A 21,156-nucleotide genomic window follows, 5' to 3' on the forward strand; every position below is an offset into this window, starting at 1 on the left:
TACCCTTTTGTTATTGTACTATGTTGTTATGAAATGTGGTGGAATATTGGTGTTGTACCCGACCTTGTTGTTAGCTCGTCACTACTTTTAACCTAAGGTTAGGTTTGTTACTTATTGAGTACATGAGGTCGGTTGTACTCATACTACACTTCTGCACCTTGCGTGCAGATAATGACTGTTGATGTCGCTGTGTTCGACGAGAGTTGGATTTGAAGATGTACCTACATCCTAGTTGTAGCTGCCTCTTGTTCGTGGTAGCTTTAGATCTGTAAAACTCTGTTTATGTACTATTCAAACAGACTATGTATTTATTTCATTTCCGCTTTGTAAACTCTATTCTTAGAAGCTCATGATTTGTACTACCAGTTCTTGGGGAATGTATCAGATTCAGATAATTTTTTTACTTAATTGCTTTATTAATTGTTATTCGAATTGGTTAGTGGTTAACTGGCTTACCTAGCGAATTGGGTTAGGTGTCATCACGACTAGTTAGATTTTGTGTCGTGATACCAATGTACTCCGTAAGTGTCGAGCCTAACCCTGATGAGGTAGCGATGAGGCTATGACAAGACACCTACTAACAGTGCTTCTAAGTGATTAACCTAACCGTGATGAGGTAGTGATAAGCCTGACCCTTTTTTTGAGAAGTGCTTTTCCCAAAGTGAGAAGCAATTTATGTCTGACTAATTAATTGGAAAAGTACTTTTGAACAGCAATTAGTTTTGCCAAACTTTTAAAAAGTGCTTCTAAGTATATTTTTCTCAAAAATACTTTTGAAAGAATTTTTTTTTTTTTACTTCTCAAAACTCAAAAATATTTTTTTTTTTTCTAAAAGTTTGGTCAAACAACTTTAAAAAAGTTATTTTTTCACAAACTATTTTTAGCCAAAAAAAAAAGCTTGACCAAATAGACTATAAAACCAAATACAAATTGCTTCTTGCCATCAAAAGTATTTGTACTTCTCTAAATAAATAAGATGTCAGTTACACTGATGACCTAAAATTTTTATTGCATATACTCTAATCCAAAATTGTGAAGTCTTGTATTCAATATACTCTAATCCCGTTAGCAGTTTGTATTCAATATCTGTACAAAAAAAAAGGTTTGTATTCAATGTCAAAGTAAATATTGTAGGCGCTAGGCTTCTATTCTTTTCTAGGTTCCTACTTCCTAGTCTTAGGCTGCTCCCCTATTTCCCAACTCCTCCAACAAAGCTAGATTGCATCATCTCCCTCTACCCGTTGATCACAGCAATTGCTCCCCAACCTTATAGCTCGAAATCAATTACTGGTCATTTTAAGTGAAATTTATAGTTTTGCACTCGTGTTTTCGGGCGAAGAAGAAGAGGTGCGAGATAGAGAGAGGAGGCTGGTCTTTGAGAATGAGAAGAAGAGGAGATTTATGAATTCCTTGAGTGGGTCTGTCGTGGATAACATTGATCCTTGAAATTATCTAGAAAGTACACAATTGTAAGTTTTCTGGTGAAATTAGGAAAAGACCCAGTTCAGCTGTGAACGTACAGGTTGTTTTAGTTGCGATGAGTTCAGGAAATGTGGGGCGGCTGCCATTGATGAATGTTGTTAAATTTAAGGGAGTGCCAATTCTGCAGCAATTGCATTTGGAGGAGCGGCTGCTAAGGACTTCACCTCAAAACTGGTGCATTGTAAATGATGGAACCAATGAACCCACCATTGTCATGGGTATTTCAGGGTGAGCTATCAATTTTCACCCTTTTTTATGGTATGACTCTTTTTTTTTTCATAGTAATACTTTTACTAGAATTGTTTCTTGATTGTTTTTATTGGCGGGTTCATTATACAACTTGCCTTGACGATTGGGTTTGCACTGATCCTGGTTCCTACTGCTTCACTTATTAATCCTTCACCATCTTTAAACTATAGTGGGCAATGGTGGAGCCAGGAAGGGGATTCGAAAAATTCGAACCTAAAGCAATTTAACATATGTGTGTCATAAAGACACTGATAACAATGCCAGTTTTTCCACTTTCTGATATTATTTAGACTGTATATTCTTTGGAGCTAAGCTATCAGTATTACCTGCACTGCTGTTGCATGTTCTGATCTATCAGCTTTCAATTGATGCAAAAAGTTACGAGTACTTGAATGCCATGGCCGTAATGATAGAACGTTTTTTGTTGTATGTTTCTGATTGAGTTATTTGTATAACAACATTAACCATTGTCACAGTAAAGCAGCTGAACTTCTTGAAATCGGTTCTGTTTTGCAAGACAAGATTCCAGTAGTAAAGAGGTTTACTGGAGGAGGCACTGTAATTGTTGATCACAGGACAGTTTTCATCTCCTTCATATGCAACAAGGATGCTGTCCCTACTGTACAACCATATCCTAGGCCCATCATGTCATGGAGCAGCCAACTCTATAGCAAAGTGTTTCAAGGAGTTGGGGATTTCTCTCTTCGTGAAAATGGTACTTTTTCTGCTCCAGGATTATTTTCATTGTTGGCTGTCCAGCTTTTTGCAGGAAGAGGTGCAGGTTTTCTTCTTCAAGAACCAAAAAATGAACCAAAAAAAAAAGATAACCTTGCTTTTATGTCAAAAAAGAACTTACTTTTAAACTTTGTTATGGAGGAAATACTTGCTTATACTTGCTGTATGGTATTTTTGCACTATATATTTCTCAATGTATATATTTGTGACACTGAGTTAGTTTGATATTATTGATTTATTTGACTAATCAAAAAACAAAAATAGAATTTTCAATTGGCTGACAATGTATTTATGCATGTACTGGGGCTAAAAACCAAGGTTGAGTGTCAGGCAAACGATGCTATTACGCTGCAGTCATCAAGGGAGCTTCCTTTTATGTATATTTAATTATTTGTTGTTGATAAGGTTCACATACTTTCTTACTAATTTCTTGACAAGAAAAGTGCATTCATTGGATTGGATGCTTCTTTTTCTGTATTCTTATTTCTTCTTGTTAGCAATATTCTATTCTTTCTTCTCTGTGCAGTTGGTTCCCGTTTCTATGTACGTTGTCTTACTTTACCTTAAAAGAATTGTGAATACTATCCCCCCTCTCTCATTCTCTCGCCCGCTCTGGATATCCGTCGAACTGCTTGGTTTTGTCCTTTATTTTTTGGTTCTTTTTTTTTTTTGCTCGCGCGGTGATATGACTTGAGGAATCCTTATTTTATGTCTTGCTCACTAGCTTTCTGGACATCCAACATCATATTGTACTTTTACATGATCACAGACTACGTTTTTGGCAACCACAAGTTTGGGGGAAATGCTCAATCTATCACAAAAGGCCGTTGGATCCATCATACATCCTTTCTTTGGGATTATGAGATGATGAACATGGCTTATCTCAAACTTCCAAAACGAGCTCCTGACTATCGACAGGTTTGCAAACAATTCAAGTTCTTTGTTCTGCTTGTTAAATAGTCTTGTGAGCCTTTTTTTTAAGAACTTGATGCAGCTGCTTTTTGAACACTGTTTCTGGAAACACTGATTTAAGATGTTGGCCGAATAATCTTAAACGTGTTCAGGATTGATGCAAAATTTCATTCTCGTACACTGCAACATATGGAACAACTATGTAGTAATTAATAGAATTATATTATTATTAAATATTTTCATAACCATAAATATTTTTTCTCTTCCCTCTAACATATAGTACATTTAGGTACAGAGAATAGATAAAGCATTTTCATATAGAAAATATGGTGCTTGCACTGCATGCATACTCTTCTAAGCTGATGGTGTGAAGACCTCTAAGTTGGTGCTGACATCATGGTGAAAAGATGAAGCATGAGTAGTCTTCTCTGTTTCACTTGGCTTGAGGAATGGGTACTGGGATTAATTACTTCGGAAAATCTACAAAATTGGCTCATGTCACTGGTAAGGGCTGTCCCAATGTAGTTATAAGCTAAATTTACTGAAGAGGCTCTTTCATGTGTTCTGAAGAAATTGTCCCTGAAACTATGGATGTGGCAGTGAGCCTTAGAAGTTGTTTACTATCAAGTATACTTGGTAGTTGGCTTGGCTGAAAAGGTAAAGCTAGTTAATCTCAGTTTTTAAGCAGCCACAATGTTGAAGTCCGTGGTACATGCATCATCTCCTCACATAGGAAATTTCCAAGTTTGTCTTTTACACCTTTGTAGTCTTCTAATTTCCTGCCTGCATATCACCTAATATATCATACTCTTGCGTGTAAAATACACTCGTGTCCTCTTAACTAAGCTCTTGCTTCAGGTCCACATATGAAACTATCCTCTTTTCAAGTGCTCACGTGGGCAATCAAGAACCCAACTATTCCATTATTCGGAATTTTTGCCTGGAGTCATGTCCGTACCAGGGGTCCAAGTTCAAATAACTGTGTGCAGTTGTGATGAGCTGAGCCCAGATCTCCATCGCGATGAGCATGCGACGCATGCTCTGTGTTTGGTCCAGGAGGGGGAGCATGTGATGGACATGCTATGGGACCAAAACATTCTGTTCCAGGCTCCCTGCCTTGACTGCACTGTGCTCTCTTTTCTAGTGATAGTTCCTGGCAATATCACCTCTTTCGGGTCATTTTCCAACAGCCACTTTTTCAATAAATTCCAAGTGACCCAACTTTTTTCTGACTATTTACTGCAAGTTTTGTGGTGCCTATTGAATCTTTTTATGTTTTTAACCATAAATAAACTCAAACTGGTTTCCAACCTTAGCGTGCATGTTAGAATCTTAAGTGTTAGTGTTAGAGTGTTAGAATTAGAATATTGAAAGAATTAAGTTCTTTAGTTGGATATTCTCATACATTGACAAATCTTTATATATGTTGAGTCTGACACCTACAAATAGGTTTCTAGTATATATTGAATAAACAAGTTATCAAAGTATCTCTTCCTTTTTCTTATTTTCACATTAGACTTTTCTCTTAGATGTAAATATCTTTCTCAGCTGCTACATCGTAGTGCCGTTATATCTTTTTTATCAAACTAAACTAGTAAACTTATTGAAATTTCATATTGTCGTGCTATTCATAACTTATCAACTAGATGAGATCCACAGTAGTTGGTATCCATTTATGCTTGCATCACTGATTCATTTACTCCCTCTCTCCCGGAGTGCTTGCCCTATTTTGCTTTCTGATATTCAAGTGATATAATCTTTGGCTAATACTTTTCACAATAATTTTCTTCAGTGTTAAATTGGAAAACTTAAATTTGTCTGTATTCTTTTTTGTAAATTCTAAACGCCTGAACGTCATTTAAAATAAAAATAATTTTAAATCCACTTAACTAAAATTAAATCTAAAGTATAATCATATAATTGTAACAAAAGTTATTAAGGAAAAACAGGAAGATAACTTCTACTTATTTTATGATATCCACTGGGGTCAGTATCTATTTGTGCCTGTACCAAGGTCTCGTTTGGAAGTTGATGAGTTCCTTATGTGCAAGATAACTAAAGCTATCCATGATCTTATCTTAGGGAATGCCATATCTAAACAGTGCCTTTTGAGGTTCTAGTTTCTATAGTAAATATAGAGAAGCTCTTGTTTGCCTGTTATGTTTGGAGCTTCCTGGTCATCTCTATGGTGCATTAAGTCTAGGCTCTAACGCTGTTAACCCACTAGGAGCCTTAGAATTCTGTGGCTTGAAGGCTTCTAGCCAGATTCGTCACTGGAGGCCTTCTAATCTACTGCCTTGACTTCTGGACGTAGAGAACATTTAGGCGAGTATCAGCAACTGGTGATATTACCTATTCCCAGTTCAATCTTGATCTGTCATTTTTTTAGAAATGGTAGTCACTGCAACCTATATGCTGATGTGCCCGAACATTCTCCAACATCCAGATCATACTCTTGCTTTCACCTCTTCGAAAGGACGTAACACATTCCCAATCCTAGCGACAGTCGGTGCTTTCTTTGGTGAAGTATTCCACAGAGTATCAAAGTAACAAAAAGTTGTTTCTTTCACGAGCTACCTTTACTCTAACTCTGTCATTTGATATGTCTCTCAACCCTGCTCTCATTTATGCTTATAGTACTTTTCCAGCTTATTTCACTTTAATGCCTCCACATCGCTTTTTAGATGCCTTTGCGAACTTGAACTTTTTAGTATTTACTAGTGTTTTTCAGTCGAATTATGCATGCCATGGAAATCTTATAGCTGAGAGAGACCGCAACATGATAATTACACCTAAATTCTTTGGCTTGAAAGCATCTTTTATGCTTTAACTTCAAGTTGAGTTTAATATTCTCATGGTGAAGTCTTGCTATGTTTTCCCCATGGAATTATGCATGCCATGACCATCTTATAGCTGAGCAAGACTGCAGCATGATAATTACACCGAAGTTCTTTGGCTTGAAGGGATTCTTTATGTGTGAACTTCAAGTTGAGTTAAATATTCTCATGCTGAAGCCTAGTAGTTCCTATTTTACTCTCATTTGTTACTTGACAATTTGCTGTTTTGGTTCATGAGATACTTAACTACTTTTTATTTGTACTAGTTACTTTTCCATTGCACATTAGTAATTTGCTTGCTTTAGTCTTTGATGGAGAGTTTACCTATTGGTTATTCAGGCAAGAGACCATTCAGACTTTATCTGCCGCATGAAGGATTATATATCTCGACAAGAATTCATAAATAGAACCATATCTGCACTTGACAGCCACTTTTCTGCGACTTCTCTGGAGCTTAAATCATTTGACTGTCCTGATGATACGAAATTTATGCCCTCCTCTAGATTGCTTGGAAAAGAAGAATTGGAGGAAAGGTTTGAGTCTGAATCTGGGAATGTCATACTTCAGTCACTGTAACTGCCACAAGACCTTCGCTTGAGGTGCTACTGTATGTCAATGTACCTTAATTGGTTATTCGTCGAGGAATAATTTTCCCTCTTTCCATGAGAATATTTTTGTTGGATTGGGCTCCTAATCTGGTTGTGGTTGCCTACCTCCAACTCATTCATGTTGCTACTTCCTCGGATAAAAATACTGGGAAGAAGTGCTACCTTTTACCATTGTGCGTTACAGGAGGTATAATTAAGTCCTTGTTTGTAAGCACATCGATTGAGCGTCTACATTATTAATTCACTGGACAAACCACCATCTCTACAGATACTGTTTTGTAATCTGACCATCTCTCTCTCCTTCATTTGCTTGTGGTTTTATTTTTTACAGCAAAGGGACTCTGCTTAAAATTTTGAGCTGCCTAGACTTTGATTCCAAGAGTTTGTTGTTGCTAGTAGAGGTTTTCGTAGTCATTACCAGGAAAGAGAAAATTTTCAATTGTACACAACCTGTTGATTGGTAAGTTTTGCTTTCCAATAATCATAGCTATTATGTTAGCAAGCACCCGCACCATGCATGCCAATGTGACAATAGCATCATGATACAAAAGAATAACTTGCTTTCTTGAATAAATACTGGAACATTCTTTTGCAATTTTGTTCATATGCAAAATTTAAGATCTTCCGCAAAAGCTTTCTCTTAACCAGATATCAACTTTCAGTGAGCTTCTCGACCATCTGGAAAGCAAATATTCTCTTGATGATCTAGGGGAATAATCCAAGTAAGAATACAGATCTAGTCGTCCTGTACATTAGAGGTCACTTGTTTATAATAAAGCTCAAATCTTGATTAAAATCACTAACTCATGATTAAAAGATAACAGTATCTTTGGCGTAGTATCTGACAGGTTTTCTGTTTCACGAATGTTTGTACAATGGTGTTGTGCCATGGGTCTGAAAGGTCCCATTGATCCTTTTCCCGTCACATTGTGTTGTACTATAAATCCCCAAAATGGCAACATTGCCAATCTCCCTGCAAATCCACTAGGACATTAGCTTGTTTCTATTAAGTCATACAAAGTCTTATACAGAAATAAACAGGCTTATTAGTGACTTAGCATTAGCAATCTCCTTCTCCTTATCCTCCAAAGTGGGTGCAAAATTTAGGGGATTGAAAACATGGATAACCAACTACATTAGGAGGTAAGCCATAATTCTTGAAGATAGGGTCTTGGTTGACACTTCCTGGATTCTTGATGTCTTGCCAACGAATCTCATAGAAGAGGGAGAAGAAGTAAATAAAAAAGAAGATTTTGATGATCTGCCTCCGTCCAAGAGGGCAGAACAATTGGAAAGGTTTATCGGTGAAGGTGTTTTGGCTGCTAAGAAAAATAAGAAGAGAAAACAAGAAAAAAGAGCAAGTTCCAATTAATGGATGAACCAGCTGTTGTTGTACTTGTGCTTATAGATCTTGAAATATATGAAGAAGCTAAAAAGAACAGGTTCTTCTGCTTCCAAAAAAAATAGGAGGTATAATTTTGATGAGCTAGGGACCAACTCAAAAAGGAAGAAGGTGAGTTCCTTAACAACTGTAAGAAAGGACCCTACATCAGGCTTTTTGCAGGAAGTGCGAGTGTTACAATGAGGTAGAGTCAGCCACCGTGTTTGTGAAGAGGAAAGCTAAACCACCAGGTAAGGGAAGCATTGTGCTGAATCACAGAAGTAAGAAGGCTAGATTAGAGTGGAAAATCTATGTTTCTAGAGCATGTGCAGAAGCAACTCTCTTCCGGTCAATAAATATGGTCCTTAAGTCTTTTCTAGTGGTCCTTAGAGCCCGTTTGGATTAGCTTATTTTAAGTGTTTTTAAGTCAAAATAGCTTTTAAGCCATTTCGTAGTGTTTGGATAAAGTAAAACAGTGCTTTTAAGCACTTGTTTTTAAGCTAAAATGACAAAAATAAGCTAAAAACTAGATTTTCTAACTTATGGCTTTTGGCTTAAAAGCCACTTACAACAAGCCCATCCAAACGGGCTCTTAGTCTTTTCTAGTCAAGTCCTATTTTGTTATGCTATCCTTTGTACTCTACCGGTTTAACATCTTTTTTTTTGTGGCATTTGAAGCAAGTTCTTTGTTACTTTTGTTGGTTTGGGCTAACAAATTCATATGGTTATATAAATAAATTTTTATATTCTTTATGTGATGAGTCTCTTAAGATGGATAATATCATGAGACTAATGTTTAAGCTCTTGATTTATGTGCATGTTAGTGTAGCCCAAGTGACCATGAGTTTGATATTGCTTAATTTTCACTTTTGACTCTATTGCTGCTTTGTTACCGGTGATGTCAAAAGGGAAAAGTTAAGAATATGCATATATACTGATCAATGAACCTGGTCTCTGTGTAACTCAGTGTTTAAAAAAGCGCTCGCTTCATCGCTTTAAGCGAGAAGCGAGGCGAAGCGTGAAAGGCAGCGCTTCAGCAAGGTGAAGCGACTCAGGTCAGTAAAAGCGACCGCTTCTCTGTAAAAAGCGAGAAGCGGGGAAAGCGAAGCGTCCGCTTCTCTGTAATAAAATACCCAACCCTATTTTATTAAAAATAAGTTTTTTGGATTAAACACTGATCTTCAACAACAGCGACTAGTATTCTTCAACTTCCAACAACAACGACTTCTTCTTCATCTACTTCTGATTTCTGAAAGAATCTCAAATCATCAACTAGGGTTGTTCTTCTTCTTCTTCAACTTCAAGTTCAAGACTTCAAGACTTCAAGACTTAAACAGGTATGTTCTGAACTTCTGATTTTTATTTTTCTTCTTCTTCTTCTTATTCTTTTTCTTTCTAAACGTCCAAAAAGCAGCGAAATGCTAGCGAATTTTTCCAGAATTTTACTGCCCAAAATTTCAGAATTTTACTGCCCAATTTTTTCAGTTATTAACAGAGAATTCCTATGATTTTTTATATCCTTTATTCTTAGTTCTTATTGATTTTCTTATGTGTTATGTAGTTGTTCTTTTAATGGCGCCAAAAGAAGATAGGAAAGATCCGGCTTGGGCTTACTCTGAAAGAGTTTGCGAGACCAACAAGATGGCAATTAGATGTCTTTTTTGTGACAAGATTTCAAATGGAGGAATCTATCGTCAAAAAGCGCATCTAATCGGTTGTGATCCAAATATCGCATCGTGTCCTAAAGTTCCATCGCATGTGAAGGAAGATTTGAAAGCATTCCTTCATAAAAGAAAGAGTTAAAGACTCAACTGATTCATGAACAAGAACTATATAATCTTGATGACGATGATGAAACAGAAGAAGGTGACGATGCTTCGTCGCTTCTACCAAAATCACAAAAGCGGAGAAGGATGCAACCAATGTCTTCTAGTTGTGGATCTACTGGCAAGACCAAAGGTCCTATGGATTGTTACTTCTCGCAAAAATCTGGAGATAAGGAAGGAAAAAGTGGTAATTCTCAAATTGATGCCAAAACGATTTTGAGGGATCGTGCAATTACAATGTTTGCGCGGTGGATATATGATGCAGGTCTTCCTTTTAATTGTGTTAATTATACTGACACTTTTTCTGCTTTTATTGAGGCCGTAGGCCAATATGGTCCAGGAATGAAGCCTCCAACATATCATGAAGTTAGATGGCCATATCTAAAAAAAAGAGGTGGCAGAGGTGAACAAAATCGTGGAGGAGCACAAAGTAGAATGGAACAAGTTTGGTTGTTCCATTATGATGGATAAGTGGACGGCGAGAAATGAAAAAATAATCATCAATATCTTGGTGAATTCTCCTAAGGGAAGCCTATTTCTTGAGTCCGTTGATGCAAGCGACTCTTCGACTGATTCAACCAAAATGTACTCCTTGTTCAAGAGTACAAAATATTGTTCAAGTTGTCACGGACAACGCCAGTGAAAATGTTAAAGCTGGCGATTTGATGTCTGCTGGGTACCCGTATATTTATTGAACTCCGTGTGCAGCACATTACATTAATTTGATCTTCGGTGATATTTTCAAGGAAAGACCCTTTAGTTCAATCTTTAATCAGACAATTAGAGTGCATTCCTATATTGTTCAAAGGCCTTTGTTATTGAATATGATGAAGAGATTCACTAAACAAAGAAGCTTGGTGAAACCCGCAAAGACAAGATTTGCTACTGCTTTCTTGACTTTGCATAGGATGTATGAGCAAAAAAGCAATTTGAAGAAGTTGTTTGTTTCAGATGAGTACACTAACAGTGCCTATGGAAGGGAAGCTCGAGGGAGAGAATCTGCAGATATTATACTTTCTCCTTCATTCTGGAACAATGTGGTTCATGCATCGAAGATTGGTGGTCCTTTAGTTAAAGTGCTTCGTTTGGTGGATGGGGAGCAAAAGCCAACAATGGGCTACCTGTACGAAGCAATGGATAGGGCAAATGAGGCTATTCAAGTCTCGTTTAGTGATCAAAGAAAATACAAAAGAGTCTTTGAGATCATAGATAAAAGGTGGGATAGTAAGCTTCATAGCCCTTTGCATGCAGCTGGACTTGTTTTGAACCCGGAACTGTTTTATGACAATGAAGAAAGGATTCTAGGAGATGAACCTTTGTGGAATAGATACTATGAATGTATTGAGAAGTTGATACCTGAAGAATCCGTGCAAGATAAAATAACAGAGCAATTTAGTATTTATAGGAATGCTGAGCAACTTTTTGGAAAAAATATGGCGATTAGACAAAGAAAGACGAAGTCACCAGGTGAGCGAGTGCTTATATGTTGTTTTATAGTTAATAAGTTATTTCTTTATCAATATTATGTTTTGAAAATTTGTTCTACTTCTACAGTTGAATGGTGGAAGCAATATGGCCATTCCACTCCGGATTTACAAAAGTTTTCCATCAAGGTTCTAAGTCTAACATGTAGCTCATCTGGGTGTGAAAGGAATTGGAGCGTGTTCGAACATGTAAGAACTAAGAAGAAAGATTTAGTATATTGAGATAATTAAATTATATCTCAATTGTTCTAATCTTACTAATTACTTATTATTTGCAGATTCATACCAAAAAAAGGAACAAACTAACCTTGAAGTATCTCAATGATCTAGTATTCATTAAGTACAATAGAACATTGAGGCGTCGTTACAACGCTCACAATGTAATTGATCCAATTAGTTTGGACAACATCGATGATGCTAATGAATGGCTAACTGGAGTCCCGGAAGAATATGCAGATGAAGAAGTATTTGAGGAAACATCTGATTTCACTTGGGGTGATGTTGCGGAGGCGCGTGGAACTGGGGAGATGATTTATGGTTTGAGAGGGAGTACCTCAACTTCAAGTTCATAGAGGAAGGGAAAAGAGGCAGCTACTTTGTCCCTAGTTGATGAAGAAGAAGAAATTGAAGAAGATGACGAGCAATATAATAATGATAGTGGAATACAAGAATTTGACAATCTTGTAGAAGAATAGGATGCTTATTTTGTGCTTTAATTGATGCTACTATTTAGTTTTTACATTGAAGTATTGAACATTTGCTTACAATTACATGTGTTGTCTATGTAATATTTATTTATTTATTTATTTTTTAAATTTCGCCTCACTTCAAAAAAGCTTGTCGCTTCTCGCTTTAAGCGAAATGGGGTTTGTCGCTTTTTCTCGCTTCACGCTCTTCACAATACTGGTGTAACTATATTGTTGTGTTCTAAAGAAATATTTGCAGAAAAATGCTGAATCAATCTGGTTCTTATGCCTATGAAAAAGCTTAAGAAGTATTTATAAAGTACACTACAATAAATTTTTTATGTAGTAAATATATTTAAAACTTCTATACATATAATGTCGGGTTGGTTTGGTTTCGGTTTGACTTTTTTAGTTAAAACCAAACCAAACCAAATATGGACGGGTTCTTTTTTCAACACCAAACCAAATCAAACCAAACCATAGTCGGGTTTTTTTTTTCTCGGTTTGACTCGAATTATCGGGTTGGTGCGGTTTGTCGGTTTTATTTGTACACCCCATTACCATGTTATCAAATTTGAAAATTTTATTTTGCTTTCTAGGCTAGAGTTTATAGTTTTGAAAGGGGTTATGATATTAAATTTGTCCCTTTGATTATAGAGTTATAACCTACATTTTAGCTACAATTGGGTTAATTTTAGAGGTAAGGTACTAGAGTTTATAGTCCATTTAATTATTGTATTGTAACCTAAATCGCTCTTGAAGTTAGTGAAATTTTGAGTCAAATCTCACAAGGGTAGGTCGTGATTTTTTACTCTCTTGAGTAAGAAAGTTTTTCATGTAAAATTACCTGTGTACTTTAATTTTCCCACTTCATTTTCAGTTTTATACAAATCACTCCCCTCTTATGTTTAGGTGCATCCCAAAATAACATCAACATAGTGGAACAAGATGAACTCGATCACAAGTAGAGTTGATGAAGATGCAAAGTAGTCAGAATTTCCTACATCATTTCACGTTCTTTCGGTCCTCAGCAACTCCCAGTGGATCGTCAAAACCATTGTCTCCCGGGAGCCTAAACAAAGTAATGTTCCAATATCAGTACTAGACAGAGTCAGAGTTACGATTTTGAGTTTATGGAATCTGTATTTTAAAAACGGTACTAGGTTGCATATAAATTATTTATACATATTAAGTGGATTATTTAACAAAGTATGGGTCAAAGCTACTGTTTTTACAGAACCTGTATGCGAAACGGTAGCTCTGTAGTAAAGAGTTTATATAGTGGAAAATATTGTTGTGCTTATATAGTGCAAAATATATTTTTTTGTTGGAAAACGCTTTTGGCAACGAATGGAATGATATGGTTTGTGAAAATTTATATTGCATGACCACCACGTGAAATTTGTTATTATAGGAGAATAACTTTTGTTATTTATGGGTGGAAGTTATGCTCCTTTACAAAGATTTCTATCTTTGAATTAATTATCATTTGCTTTTTTAACACTTTATATTCTTGCTAACACTGAAAATATATCACCAGCACAATCATATTGCCCTATTCTCTATTTTTGTAAGATTACATATGGATATATTTTTATATTCAATCATACAGAACATGAAAATGTTTTTCATAGAAAACATTTTTCTCCGCATAATAAAAATGTGATTTAGAATGCGCGTACCTGCCATCGAGATAAGTAAGAGATGCTAATTAAGCCTGGAAGCCATTCTCCTTTCTTAGCTACAACCTTAGAATGATTTGAGCTATGATGTTGTTTCTTTTTTTCTTTTAGTCGTGAATTGTTCCAAGCGTTCAATTTAATTCTTTGGCATAAAGGCTCAATGGATAGTTCTGTTAGGCTGGATAATGGGATTGTAAACATTATACATGAAAAAATATTTATTTTATTTCGATTTTGCTATTTTTTTTAATAAAATGCTTCGTGCATAAATCTTGGATTTTAAGAGTTTCATGCTTTGATTTGAAAATATATATAATTTTCAAATAGCTTATGCGGTTAATTGATTTTTATGCATACATGGTTAGAAAATATATTATGTGATTTTCTTAGTTCGCACGAGTCAGATAGTATGTCGGATACCGATAAATAAGATTTGAGTCGGGACAATCATGATGGAACTCCAAAATATGCTACATAGGTAGTAGAAAAGAAACATTAGAGAGATGAAAAAAGGAGCAAGAGAAATTGGAGTTTTGACTTATACTTGTTTGGCAAGCTTCTAGAAAATCAAAAGCACTTTTTTCCCTTGAAATATGGTTAATCTTGAATCATTTAGGTGTACGGTTTATTTCCTCCAAAGATCGTTCTTTCTCACTTTCCTATTTCTCCTAGTTCAATTCTACTCCCCCTCCCCTCCATTCAAAAAAAGAAATAAAAAAAGAGAGAAATAAGAAAATAAAAGGTAAATGGAGACTTGGAAAACTTTAGTGGAAAGAAAACTATGTCGCCAACTGGAATCTCTCGTCTCATATGATAATGTGACAATTGATTGACTTAAATTCATCCCGGCAAGAGATATCTCACGTGAAAAGCTATGAATGCATAAGCTGGTAAATACTCCATCTGTTCCGATTTATGTGAACCTATTTCTTTTTTAGTCCGTTCCAAAAAGAATGACCCCTTTCTAAATTTGGAAACAATTTAGCTTAAACTTACAATTCTACTCTTAATGAGAAATTTTTATAACCACACGAATACTCTGGACCCATTTTTGACTTGTTTAGGACCACAAATTCTAAAAATCTTCATTTTTTTCTTAAACTCCGTGCCCAATCAAACAGGTTCACATAAACAAGTCAAAAATGGACCCAGAATCAAACAGGTTCACATAAATTGGAACGGAGGAAGTATATGTGTTGAGTTATCAAAGAAGTAATAACCCCTAAAGAAGCTAGAATAATCCCTACTTGAAAATGAAGCGAATTATTAATTGTGTCGTAAAGACCCTTATGTCCACGCCCCAATCGTCCCCCGGGGGAATATGTGCATCTAAAAGATCTTTCATACTGTGCCCAATCCCAAAATTGATTCTATATATATGGCCAACAACAAGAAAAATAAATACAATAGCTAAATGGTGATGGGTGATCACACCCAACTATGCTTTATAAAAAGGACTAAGCGGTCGTTGAAAATATAATCCGGTTTATAAGTTCGGAGTCGAATCCCACAGAGAACTAAAGCTTAGCTACAACTGTTCAATATTGTAAAGAAACACAAGTTCAAATAATTTTCTAGTTATAAAGATTTGATTTTTATTTCTACTAATTAACTAGCAAATATTATAAAGCAGTAAAATTATCAACTAACATGGATGAAATTCTAGACAAGACTAAGGAGGTCTAGAGTTATGATTTCCCTAATTATCGGAATCTTTTCCGCTACGTTTCCTACAAATTTGCCTAAATCTTCTCTACCGACCATGAGTACTCTAACTGTCGTAACTCTCTCTCGAGTAATTACCATAATTTACTAGGCATATTCTAACGAATTACGCTAGCTGGCATTAAGTACAACTCACTCAGATCGCATCAAAGTTTCATTATCCCTAATCCCACCTTTAAACTCTTGGTTATTGATTCCTCACATACGTCGAGAGTGATGTTGTTCAACAACCACCTAAATATGCACTCTCTCCCGAGTAATACATACTAAATAGGCACAGCTAATTGAGGGCCCTTCAATCAACCACAAAAATAATATAGTTTAACAAATAGAGAAAATACTACGGCAAATCTATATTAACGTAACAAGAAAATCATCATTCAATAGGTTCCATCAACACCCTAGATTAGGAAGTTAGCTACTCGTACTCATAGTAACAATATCCCAAATATTTTGCAAAATTAAAATACAGAGTAAAAATAAAAAGATGTAGAAATTGATGATTCTCACTCCCAAGGGGGTGATTCCACCAGCTCTTCTTGCCTCTGGCTGCTGAAAAAAACGTTCTCTACAAGTGGTATTTTAGGTCTATTTATATGTGTAGAACAAAGCCTAAATGTGTGGGGCGAGTCCTAGTCAAACCCGGAACGAATTAAGTGTTTAAAACTCAGATTGGACCTGGCCTCAGGCTTGGCGTCGCCAGCCTAACGCCTGGAATTTGGCTGGCCTCGCCAGGCTAAAGCCTGGTCCAGCCTGGCCTTAGGCTGGCCTCGCCAGGCTAAAGCCTGGTCCAGCCTGGCCTTTGGCTGGCCTCGCCAGGTCTCTCCTTTTCACTGTTCTCGAGCACACTTTCAACGTTTAAGTATCCTTTTTACTCTACTTTTATCTCCAATTCACCTACACATAAAATAGACTCCATTATGCACAAATAAAATATAATTTATCATTAAAGCATGTAAAATGCAAGGCACATAATGTACGAAACTATGGAATTATAACTACACATCAATGGGCAATAATAGTCAGCCATAACTTTGCGTTTGTGGATCCCCGATTTATTTTATGGATGTTAAAAGTACCACAATGTTCCCAAATTTGCTTCGTTCAAATTCAATAGTAATGGGCTAAAAACATGCTGGGCAAAACTTGTGAACGAAACATTTTGTTTTCAATTTGAAAAACCTTATTTGTATATCAAATTATTATGTCTTGAGGTTGTTTTTGCATAAATTCCTTAAATAAAGACAAAATTTTTAAAATGGTGCGAAATGATCCTATGTGCAAGTCACCCTTGTAGATTGGGATACCATAAAATCGTGCTAATTTCCCTTAGTTTTTGCATTATGTTTTCTTCTTCTTTCTAAAGGTTTTTCTTTATCTTTCTCAAATTTTTTAATTCCCTTTCTCGTTTATAAAAGTTTCGAAGAAAAAAAAAGAAAGTTAAAATTATATATATATATATATATATATATATATATATATATATATATATATATATATATATATATATATATATATATACACACACACACACATTTCTCATAAACTAAATCAACTCTAAATATAATATAAAAAATACGAAAACGAGCACCAAATATCGGGGTGTCACTAAGTCATGAGCGTCTAAATCTATGAACTAAGAAATAAAACTGTTTAACTGTCAATACAGTCCAAAAGAAGAAATGATAAAAGGAGTAACAAGGGCCTGCGGACGCTAGCAGCTACCTTGCAGTCTCCAACGATAGCCGTCCTGAACTCAATGATCGCCGCGCTCTAACTCACCTGGATCTGCACATAAAGTGCAGGGTGTAGTATGAGTACAACCGACTCAGTAGTAACAGAAATAACTAAGGAACTGAGCAGTAGTGACGAGCTAAGTAGAATAATCCAATTATTATTTCCACAATTAAGTACAAATAGGAATAGACAGGTAATTTCATAAATCAGTAAAACTACAAGGAAAATTAAAAGGTAAATGTAACAACATCAAAAGTAAATGCAACCTCACAGCAATGTCACTCCATCACTCAGTACTCGCACTCAGCACTCAATGCTCAACACTCTGCGCTCACTGGCGGTGTGTACAGACTCCGGAGGGGCTCCCAAAGCCCAAGCGCTAAGCACGGACAACTCACGTGCCATCATATCAATACCTGAATCCGTACGGTCAACTCACGTGCTACGCGGACAACTCACGTGCTATGGTATCAATACCTAGATCCGCACGGTCAACTCACGTGCTACGCGGATAACTCACGCGCTATGGTATTAATATCCTCACAACCAGGCCCTCGGCCTCACTCAATCATGTACCTCACTAGCCTCACCATCATCAACAAATAAGGGAACACAACCCACATCAAGTATCACAGCATATTAGCAAATAATAGAGACTGAGGTAAACATGTAAAATAATTTTTATGACTGAGTACAAATAATGTGAGCATGAATAAAGCCTGAGCATGATCTCTAACATTAAGGCACACAAGTTCAACAACAAGTAACTACGTAAATACAGATAATGGCCATGAGGCCTCACGGGACGGACCAAGTCTCAATCCCTTGAGGTATACACTCACACACCCATCACCTAGCGTGGGTATCACCTCCAAACAATCACACGATATCAAATTCTCTGGGTTTATACCCTCAAAACCAGAGTTAAAATTGTTACTTACCTTAACAGCGTAAAATCCTACTCCGGGATGCCCTCGTCTCTGGACTCGATATCCAAAAGCTCCAAATCTAACCATAATCAGATTAATACCATCAACATAGGCTAACGAATTAAATTCCACAATAAAAACTATAAAATATGCCAAAAATTCGAAACCGGCCAAAACCCGGCCGTCGGGCCCATGTCTCGGAACCAGTCAACAATGACAGAATCAAAACCCTCGTCCTTTTTCGAGTCTAACCATATAAAATTTATCAAAATCGGACTCCGTTTGGTCCCTCAAATCCTCACTTAAACTCTCCAAAACTCAAACCCTAACTCCCTCAATTTTACTTTGAAATCATCAATCAAATCTCAAAAATGAAGATGGATTCATGAAATATAATCAACACTGAGTAGAGAACACTTACCCCAATCCCTATGGTAAAAATCGCCCCCAAAATCGCCCAAATCTGAGCTCCCCAATTCAAAATATGATCGAATGAACAAACCTTCATTTTATATATTTTTCTACCAGTTATTTTACCTCGTTTCTCATAGCAGACGATCCCAAAACTCACTTTTTAAGCCTCCAATTGATTCCTTATAAATTTTTAGTCAAGTTAGACTTTTGAATCACTCAATTTGACCTTACAATGAAGGAGATATGTAGGTTTTAATATTTGCAAATAGTGCAGATTTTTAAATACGAATTCAGTGGCAATTTCGTAATTAATCTGTGAAAATATCGCAACCCAATTATTTTAGTAAATGACCATAAATTCCTCATACGATACCCAAATTAGACGATTCTTTTTGCTATGACTCCGTAATTACGATACGGATCTAATGCTTCAATTAAAACAGAAATCGGAGCTCATTTTCTTAATGTGGTACCATTTATGCTGGAAGAAACGACGTCGAAACATAAGAAAAACGAGCACAACGCAGCCCAAACCTATCCGAAACTCACTCGAGCTCCTCGGGACCCCGTACGAACATAATAACAAGTCTCATAATATAATACAGACCAACTTAAGGCCTCAAATCATGCATAACAACATTTAAATGGCGAAACGCTCCTCAAATCAAACTAAATGAACTTTCGAACTTTCGACTTCCAAAAACTCGCGCCGAAACATATCAAATCAACTCGAAATTAACTCAAATTTTGCACGCACGTTATAAATGACACTACGAATCTACTCCAACTTCCGAATCCGACCCCGATATCTAATTTTTCACTGCCGACCAAAATCGCCAAATTTCTAACTTTCGCCAATTCAAGCTTAATTCTACCACGGACCTTCAAATTACATTCCCGTCACACTCCTAAGTCTAAAATTACCCAACAAAGCTAACCGAATCATAAAAATTCTAATCCGAATTCGTTTACTCATAGGTCAACTTTCGGTTGACTTTTTCTAACTTAGCTTTCTAACTAAGAGTCTAAGTGCCTCATTTCACTCCAAAACTACTCTGAACCCAAACTACCAATTCAAAACAACTCAACACAGCTGAACAACACACAAATAAGCAAAAATGGGGGAAACAAAGCTATAACTCTCGAAACGACTGACCGGGTCGTTACACTCGGTGCCTTATTATTCTAAATAGTTATATATATATATATATATATATATATATATAAGATGGGGTTGGATATAAAATAAAGTCTACAATATATGAACGCTCCCTTGTACAGCCCTTTTATCCTGGTACAATAATTATACTGTGTTTTGTCTGTTATAGTCTTTGCAGAAATAAGATTTTCAAATATAATTGGTGATCATATATCATCGAGTAAAATGAGACATAAACGTTTGTGAGCTATTCTGTAACCAATTTTACATAAACGTTTGTGAGCTATTCTGTAACCAATTTTATTTTGGTTTTGGATAGGATATAAAACAAAAGGAGTTTTCGGTTATTTCATTTCTCTCAAAAACATTTTTACTCAATTTCTGTTTCTTTCTTAAACAAACAAGTTTCAATTTCACCACCGGACACAAAAGAGAATAGAGAATTCGAAAAAGAGAAAGGGAAGAGAAACAAAAGAGAAAAAAGAAAAGCAAAAGATGTGTGAAATATAATCCAACAAGCAATAGACCGCACTGGGACTATTGTTACTTTTATTCCGAAAACTTAAAACTATTATGAAAATAATTATATTGTGGATGTTCATTTATTACTCCGTTATAAATAATTTTTCTGAAAAAGATTATCCATTTAGTACTATGTTGAAGTTTATCTACAAGCAGCTGATGCAGGCAGGTTGCAAGCAGCTCAATGAAATGATTTGCAGTAGCTTCTTATTAAACAGACAGGTTGCAAGCAGTTCATGCAGACAGCTTACAAGCAGTTAAAGAAAAGTCTTGCAGCTGCTTCCTGAAAAGCCTTGCAGCTGCTTCCTGAAAAGCCTCGCAGCTGCTTCCTTTCTTCTATAAATAGAGGAGTTTTCAGTTCATTATGTACATAAGTTTGAAGTTTGAATAATATATCAGTTTCTCTCTATACTTGTCTTTACTTTACAGTCTTTATTTTATAACACGTTATCAGCACGAGACTCTGCCATCTCGAGAAAATACTTTGAAAGTATCAGAGGTACGAACTTTCTTTCTCTAAATAATGTCAAATCTTTCTAAACTTGAGTTTGTAGCCCTGGATATATCAGGCAAAAGCTACATGTCTTGGGTGCTTGATGCCGAAATTCATCTTGATGCGATGGGTCTGACAGACACCATCAAAGATAAAAATCAGGCATCAAACCAAGACCGTACCAAAGCAATGATATTCCTACGAAATCACCTTGATGAGGGCCTGAAAATGGAATATCTTACTGTTAAAGATCCAGTCATACTGTGGAATAATTTGAAAGATAGGTATGACCACC

At 36.1% G+C, this 21,156-nt stretch overlaps 1 protein-coding gene and 1 pseudogene across 4 annotated transcripts; one reads left to right on the forward strand and one right to left on the reverse strand.

Moving 5' to 3' along the window:
* Positions 1–1,057: 1,057 nt before the first annotated feature.
* On the forward strand, positions 1,058–12,339 carry LOC107823202 (uncharacterized). 4 transcript variants are annotated; one of them, XM_016649798.2, is made up of 5 exons: positions 1,058–1,710; positions 2,208–2,446; positions 3,236–3,384; positions 6,555–9,541; positions 9,766–10,650. In XM_016649798.2, exons 1-4 carry the CDS (start codon positions 1,538–1,540, stop codon positions 6,789–6,791), a joined length of 798 nt encoding a protein of 265 aa, XP_016505284.2. In that variant the 5' UTR covers positions 1,058–1,537; the 3' UTR covers positions 6,792–9,541; positions 9,766–10,650. The 4 variants fall into 4 exon arrangements, with proteins under 4 accessions (XP_016505284.2, XP_016505285.2, XP_075104250.1 ...); XM_016649799.2 differs by having other exon boundaries at positions 1,568–1,740; positions 2,249–2,446; XM_075248149.1 differs by lacking the exons at positions 1,058–1,710; positions 2,208–2,446; positions 3,236–3,384 and adding an exon at positions 11,793–12,339 and having other exon boundaries at positions 7,163–7,283; positions 9,481–9,541; positions 9,766–11,703.
* On the reverse strand, positions 7,623–21,121 carry LOC142178197 (chlorophyll a-b binding protein 4, chloroplastic-like; annotated as a pseudogene).
* Positions 21,122–21,156: the final 35 nt, after the last annotated feature.

Source organism: Nicotiana tabacum, chromosome 24, assembly GCF_000715075.1.
Source record: "Nicotiana tabacum cultivar K326 chromosome 24, ASM71507v2, whole genome shotgun sequence".
In the NCBI taxonomy this organism is placed as follows: Eukaryota; Viridiplantae; Streptophyta; class Magnoliopsida; order Solanales; family Solanaceae; genus Nicotiana; species Nicotiana tabacum.